The sequence below is a fragment of the Nannobrachium achirus genome (assembly GCF_963921795.1).
Source record: "Nannobrachium achirus genome assembly, chromosome: 13".
Lineage (NCBI taxonomy): Eukaryota > Metazoa > Chordata > Actinopteri > Myctophiformes > Myctophidae > Nannobrachium > Nannobrachium achirus.
In genome coordinates, this window is record NC_137833.1 from 21835963 (window position 1) to 21844107 (window position 8145).

General features: G+C 44.2%; 2 protein-coding genes across 2 annotated transcripts in view; one reads left to right on the forward strand and one right to left on the reverse strand.

The window, feature by feature from the left end:
- LOC308296636 (uncharacterized protein) overlaps positions 1-2845 on the reverse strand; it is a 4056-nt gene extending 1211 nt beyond the window's left edge. The window contains exon 1 of the mRNA XM_080739965.1: positions 2161-2845. Coding sequence (XP_080596091.1) covers positions 2161-2719 — 559 coding nt within the window. The 5' untranslated portion in view covers positions 2720-2845. The remainder of the gene's footprint in view (positions 1-2160) is intronic.
- A 1879-nt stretch (positions 2846-4724) lies between these two features.
- Positions 4725-6177, forward strand: LOC308297216 (zinc finger protein ZIC 2-A-like; the record flags this gene model as incomplete). The annotated part of the gene is made up of 3 exons (XM_080740632.1): positions 4725-5544; positions 5667-5830; positions 5989-6177. The coding sequence occupies 3 exons, from the start codon at positions 4725-4727 to the stop codon at positions 6175-6177; spliced, it is 1173 nt and encodes a 390-aa protein (XP_080596758.1).
- Positions 6178-8145: the final 1968 nt, after the last annotated feature.

Genomic DNA, 8145 nt, shown 5'->3' on the forward strand with positions numbered 1-8145 from the left:
CAGTAGACTGACAGGAAATGGGGGGAGAGACGGGGAGTGACATGCGGCAAAGGCCGTCCGGATCGGGAATCAAACCGGCAACGCCGTCAGGCATCAATCCCTATGTGGCAATGCCTATGTGATATGCGCCTGGACCAGTAGACCAGCGGGCGCCCCGCAAATGTGCCTTTGAAGATGTAGCTTACAGTTTTTATTCCATTATACAGGTATATAGAGTATAGAGTAACTTCCATAACCGCTATTTGCTTATTATAATATCTTCCTCCAATATTTATCCACCGTGTGGAGCTATTACATTTTTATAACACAAGGCAAGAAATATACATTTTGAATAAAACCTTAAAGTAAGATTTAATTTGAAAACAACGATGGAACATGGAATTGCTACATCTTGGCCATGTAATCAAGACTGACCTTTTTCAAATTGCTATCAGACAGACAGGGAAACACACATTTTTGGAAGTGGACATAAAATAAAGACAAAATATATTTCTACATACATACACAAACACACGCACACGTGACACACACACACACACACACACACACACACACACACACACACACACACACACAATGCACCATGCAAACAACTATGTCTATATGGCCTTCTATTATAAGATATTTCAAGTCCAGTTTAAGTAATTTAAATGATAGGAATCCTCCATTATGCACTTGATTGTCTTAGCCTACAGTATGTGTAGATTGCGAGATGAAAATTACATGTTAAGTCTCTGAATGGCAATTACTAAAGGTGGTATATGCCATGTGAAAATGTTTTGTTAGGCTTATTATTAATATATTTGTTTGTATAGTGCAGGGCAACCAGATAGTACTTGTCCGACTCCATCTTTCTAGATAAACTTTATTTTCTCCCACAGTTTTGGTGGCACGCACTTGGGCTATAATGTCATATCATCCGGCTTCATCGGGACACGCAGTCGCAGATACGTTATAGTTTAATTTATACTAATAAGACGCCTCAGGGCGCCACAGTGATGCGGACATCAGGGATCTCCATATATGGGCATAAAGGGATTCGTTCCCCATGGCATCTCAGGGATCTCCATATCTCCATATATTGGCATAAAAGGGATTTGTTCCCCCTGGCATCATAGACCGTAAAAATGTGGTGGGCCTACACGTCTACACAGACAGACGCGGACAAGCTGTGACGTTTCTCATAGTAAACTGTGACCTTCGGTCGCAATAAATGTATTTGGGAATACATTTTCCCCATTGAAATAAACTTTTCCCAAATATGGAGATGACTGACATCATAGATGTCTCACGTCATAGACTACATGAGACTGACACGATATGTCCAAACAGGCCTATAGGAATTCCCATATGGGCTTAATATTGATGACATCATGGATCTCCATATATGAGCATAAAAGGCACAAGGACTGACACAGAGATCATGTGGCCATATTTATTAGTGATTAATTTCTCCCATTGACTTGAATAGGGAAAATTCAAATGGTAAGACAGAATTTATTTGCAAACTCACGTCAGGGCAACCACACTTGCAATTTCCAATTGCATATGTCTGATTTTCACTATTTCCTATTCACTGTACACTGTATCATAGCTTTGTGTATGTTATGTTTAACATTCAGCTGCTGTAGCAAGAATAGCACATACACATCAGTAGTCATTTTCTGTTAAACTGGGTGGTGAAACTGTATTAATATTATTATTACAGTTATCTTACTAACAACTAGCCTTGCAAAATAAATGGGCAAGTATTAACTGAATTATTCTAGGGCCCACTGGTCCTCATCATCACTACAACATCAGAAACAGCAGCATCCTGATCTGCACAGCTGGCTCCGGTCACCTTACATGACTCCTCCTGGGCTGCAGTCAGAGAGAGCGCTGGATTCTCTAGGAAGGGGGTTAGGAAAGGAGGGATGGAAGGAAGGATGGATGCGTGGCTGGGAATCGGTACCGAATTGAGCCCGCATGTAAACATGGAGGGGATCCCTGCCAGCCAGGGAACACTTTGAAGATTATCCCTATTCATCTCGTTATACAGACACGCCAAATCTTTAAAACAGCCGTCTTAACATGATGACACGGTTGCATTAAAAAAACAAAAAAATTAACGTTTTCTGTGTAACACTTTCTTTTAGATGAATTGAAAACGCGTTTTACCCGTGTGCGTCCTGGTGTGGATCTTGAGGTTCTCGGAGCGTGCGAACATCTTGCCGCAGTTGGGGAAGGCGCAGGAGAACGGCTTTTCTCCCGTGTGGACCCTGATGTGGTTGATCAGCTTGTATTTGGCTTTGAACGCCTTGCCGCCCCGCAGACACTCGTCCCACATGCACACATGGGGGCTCAGGCTCGTCTCGAGCCCCACCGCGACGTGCTCGGTGGTGACGTGGTCCACCAGCTCGTGCATGGAGCTGAAAGTTTGCTCGCAGACCGCCGTTGTCCGATCGAGCTTTTGTCTCCGCTCGGTCTCGGTCCATTTGCACACCAGCTCCGTCTTGACGACGGGGGGGCCCTTAGAGAAGTCCAACAGGCCGTCCAACGTCGCTCCCACTCCTCCGCCGCCGCCGGTAACGTTGACAGCGGAGGCTGGAGCGTTGGCGCTAGCGCGCTGCTGCTGCTGCTGCTGGGGCGGCGGAGCGACGTTGGAGGCCCCGGAGTTGTTGTTCCCCAGCGGAGAGACGAGGCCATTGTGCCTGGCTACAACAGCCGCCCGCTGCATGCTAAACCGCGGCGGGCTGCTTTCGTGCCCCCCGCTCCTGTCGCGGTGCGGATGGCTCGCTTTTTCTCGTCAAAATCGGTTAAGATCCGAGCGGGAAGCCGTTTAGCGCCGTCTTCCCCCCCTTCCTGGCCCGTTTTGATGTCGGGAAAGGCGCATGCGGCGGTCTTGTTACCCCCCGCTGTTCGGTGTTAGACCCCGGGAGTCAGACCCTCCATGCTAGTTATTCACACAGTGAATGGAGGGGAATTGAGTCAAAAGGAGCAGAGTGGGCCGTGTCCCATTACTGTGAGGCGGCATCCTTCTTCCCTTGCCTACTTCGACTCCTCGCTCTTTCCCTAGCCAGTCTCACTGGCATGGATGTCAGTCTGCAAATAATCACTGAATAAATATAGAAAACCAACGGATATAAACACGAGGAGTGCATATGAATACATAATAATAATCATGTGGGTATATATAGCCAGTAGGGGCAGTTAACCAAAATATAACCAAAACATGCTATTATTATCTTATAACACTCATAAAGTAAATATGCCTACAAAATGGCTGTGAAAATGTGACACACACTTCCTCTGATATTCCAATCCAATTAGGCATATAAAATGCAAAAATCTAAAGAATGATATGTTCATGCATGGTACTGGTAGAGAGAATGTAGATGGCACTGCCAATGACCGAACATTTTGTCATCTGCATGCACAAAGTCAATGTAGGACTATGATTATTTCTATAAATAATAATAAAAAACACAACACTGCATTTCCCTCCCTGTGTACAACGTCTTTGCAGAGGCCCTTCACTGAAATAAAAGGACATACTGTCTAGAGTCTACAAACACCACAGGGTATTTTGTATAGGCTATAAGCAGGCATGCAACTTTTCCCATACAAAGGAGATGTCACTTCCTTTTCCTAGACTTTCATATTTGTTGATGATATGTATTTTGGTGTCATTTGCTATGTTGATGCATCGATAGGAACACAAGGAAACAAGTCCCCAGGACTTTTTTGTGTTATCCTTTTAGACCAAATGTCTGACTGTATGCCTATAGGCCTACCACATGCATGCTGTTTACATTTCTGTCTAAAGTAGGCCTACTCAATAAAACCTTCTTTGTGTGTTTTTTTATCTATTTTTTTTATTTGACTCTTATGTATACAGGCCTACAAGTTATATATTTTTTTTACGAGGGATCCCTGTTTATAGGCTATATAGGCCTACAAAACGCCAATAGACCTACAAGTTAGACCTATATCTTTTATACGAGGGATCCCTGTTTATAGGCTATATATGCCTACAAAACATTGCAACTCTGATTAATAACTTGTATAGGCCTAGCCTAGTGTGTGTCTCACAGCACCAACACTCTCACACATTCCCAACTTTGTAAAACCTTGCATTTATTTGCTGAACTTTTCTTTAAAATAGTAGCCTAGAAATTTATCCTAATTTCTTAAGCTATATTTAGGCCTATTGTTATTATTGTTTGTTGTAGCTAGCCTATGCATTAATGCCTTAACGGTTACACAATTTAAATGGTTTTCAATAGACCTAAAGAAGGCCTGATAATTTTGTTTTGCCGCTGAAATGTAAAATAGTTCTTGCCCAAGGGACTCTTTCAGGATATGCATGAGGCTACTTTCCCTGTCCTCCAAAGTCACACTGGGCGGAGTTCTATGCTAATAACATAGTAAACACACCTTATTGGCTCACACAGACACAGGGCATTTGTGGGCATGACCAATCAGACACGTCTGTGGGACCCCCGTTTGTTGTAAAAGGAGAGGACAGAGGTCCAAGAAGTTAGTTAATTACTCGAGCATAGACAGACATACACACAACTGAACTGAAGAGTATTCTCTGAGGCACACACTGTGTTTTGTCTTGCCTTGATTTGACCTAGTGCAACTTGAGTAACATCTTGATTTGGACTTGACACCTGCTTTTACCTTTTTATTGGAGTTTTTATATCGGAATTTGAAGTAGGCCTACTATTGACCAGACAATGCAACACCAGATGGACCGAGAGTCCGGGGTCTTCATGGATTTTAACATGCCGCTTCACATGGGTGCCGCGCCTGCCTTCAAACTCAGCCCCGAGCACCACATGATCTCCTCCCCCCAGGGCCACAGCGCAGCAGCGTTCGCGGCCCCGGCCACATCTTACGCGGCCTCATACGCCAGCTCCGCTCGGGACTTCCTGATGAGGAACCGTGGCTTTGTGGGCGAGTCCCCAGCGGGACCGGCCGGTGACCACCATGGCCACCAGCATCACCTCTTCAGAACCATGCAGCAGCACCACCACGCTGGCGCAGACGCCCAAGGCCACGGGCACCTCATGTATCCCAGTCTCCATCACGAGCAGGCGCTTGGGGGCAGACTGGCCGCAGTGGGAGAACAGTTCCACCATGGAGCGAGAGGCGACCCTTATTGCCAGTACGGCCCGACCAACATGGGCATGGCCCACCACCACCCCGAGACCTTCTTCCGCTACATGCGCCAACACACCATCAAACAGGAGATGGTGTGCAAGTGGATCGACCCGGAGCAGAGCGACCAGCGGATCTGCGGCAAGACCTACGGCAACATGCACGAGCTGGTGGCGCACGTCTCGGTGGAGCACGTGGGGGGTCCGGAGCAGAGCAGACATGTGTGCAGCTGGGAGGAATGCCCGCGGGAAACCAAGCCCTTCAAGGCCAAATACAAGCTGGTCAACCACATCCGCGTGCACACCGGAGAGAAGCCGTTCGCATGCCCGTTCCCCGGCTGCTGCAAAGTGTTCGCCCGCTCCGAGAACCTCAAGATCCACAAGCGAACGCATACAGGTGAGCACAGTTCTGATGCAGCCTCATTGTTTAATGCAATGTATTTTGGATGTTTATTTGATCATTCATATAAATGTTTAAGTTTGCCACATGGTTCTAATTTTCTATCTTTCTTTTCTCAGGGGAAAAACCGTTCGTGTGTGACTACTTCGGCTGTGACAGACGCTTCGCCAACAGCAGTGACCGCAAGAAACACATGCACGTCCATTCGTCTGAAAAGCCCTATGTGTGCAAGATGTGTGACAAGTCCTACACCCATCCCAGCTCCCTGCGAAAACACATGAAGGTAAACAACCGCTCTTTTTGCTCTTTTACGCACGAGTTTCATCATTACGCACGGCTTGTTCCGTGAGACAACTTGACTTGATATGTTCCACTGCTGAACCTCAGAACTCTGATTGTGTACAAATAAACTGATCCGATTTTCTTTATTCTTTCACATAGGTTCACGAATCCACGTCCTCGACGATGTCAATCTCCGATGCTTCTCCGGCGGCCAGCAGTGGCTACGATTCTTCCACTCCCACGGTGTCCCCGGGTTCGGACACGCATGGCGAAATGTCACCAGATTCTGTGGTGCTCAGTAGTTCTCACGGCGCCATCTCTCCTAACTTCAGTGAATGGTACGTCTGAAACGACACCAGCGACGGGAAGGACAGCGCAAGTGATTCTCGGAACACAGAGACAATTAGGAGCCAGGACTGCTACGCCAAATGCAGACAAAAAGCCTTATTTTTTTGACACTGCAAAGGCAGGCTTCTTCAGCCAAACGGACGCTTCACGCGGTGTTGATAGCAATTATTCCCAAATAAGCCATGTACAAAAAATATACTTATAGTGTGTTTTATAATGTTCTGTTGTCAGTATTAAGTCACATTTTGACTATGCATCATGTTGTGACAGAGCATTGTTATTATTTTTTATCGTGATTCATATGATGTTTTTTTGTAACTGTATTATGATTCACAATGTAAATAAAAGGAATTTACTGAATTCATGTGTTCTCGTTTGCTTCTCTTGCATTTGCTGGAATGTTCTATTGATTGGGCTTGTTTTATCACACCAAAAAGTTTGAAAAGAGGCCCAGTATAAAAACTATATAAATAGGTCTACATTTCAGCCATGCAGGTTATTATTTTCCCCTTATAATAATAGGGTGACTATTGTGGGCCAGAAAACTTAACATAGGTCTACACACTATTATGTCCTAAAATGGATTCGAGGTTTACATGTTGTGGGGAGTAAATATATGTCTATTTGGTTGTGGTAATGAATATACAACAGACAAATATTCTAGACGTTATAAGTTGCATTAGAATAGCTATAGGTCTATTCTATTCTAACTATTTGTAAGCAAAACATCTCCAACTTATGTGTAGCATAACTTATAGGCTATAGCCTATAGGCTATACACATAATTAGATTTGGGGGTCCATGACAAAGCGCATAATGTCCTGTCTGGTCACACAGACTTTCACACACATAGGCTATTTATGTAAAGCGATAGGCTAATTGAAAACAAACAAAACGCTCCAATTCCAATGGGAGAGAGCACCATTGATTCAAATCTCAGTCCAGGTTATAGCCTACTTTGCTATTTTTTTCCTCTCGTTTCATCGCTTCCATTTTCATTTATTGTATCCTGTATGTGTAGTTCTATATGAGATCGAGATCTGGACCCATTATTTTGTTATTTCTGCTACAAAAACGGAGAGTTTTTCATGACTTTTAAAGACTGCATGGCTTAGGCTAAACGAAGTTGTTTAGGAAAAGAATCTAATGAGCGCATACAATCTGTGTTCATTTCGCTTTAACATGCGCGTAAATTTGTGTTTTATTTGACATTATATTTATACTAACCTGTTTATACGTTTACATGTATTTCCTAACAAATTACTCCATTAATAACGTAGTCTATAACCTATATGCTATACTAGATACGATAGGTTGAATTAGCCATTAGACCACGAATAAAAAGAAAACTTGTTCAAACATCCACACATCAGTTTTGCAACCTTTTGGACATTATGTTCACTTATTTCATTCATTCCATAGCCTATCTCAAATTACCCTGCAGGGCCCATCATCAATTCCATATATTTTTTATTTCAAGGACCCTCAATTTGATATGCACCAGGCCACCCTCTAGCCCCCTCTGGGACCCTATATCTAAAGAACATTTAACCAAATTGTTGTGACACTTGATTTGGTCGGAATCTGATATGGTCTGTCATCCAGAATTCATACAGTCTATGTAACAGTAATCTCAAGATAACTAGCCTATCAATCATTTAGCTGTAGGACACCCTGGAGCCCCCTCAAGGACCCCTGTGGCTCCCTGGACCACATGTTGAGAACCACTGCCTACACTCTAAAACCCAACAGACCTTAGTTACCAACCCCCACCCTAAACTTATGAAACTTCAGTAAAAAATCTAATTGGATACACTGTTGCCAGATTTTGCGAGAGAAATAACTGCAACCCGCAACTGCCAATATTAAGCTACAAGCAACGTTACAGGGGGGGAAAAGCCCAAAGTTGCTTATAATAAGGAGAACATGGCAACCCTGACACACACACACACACACACACACACACAC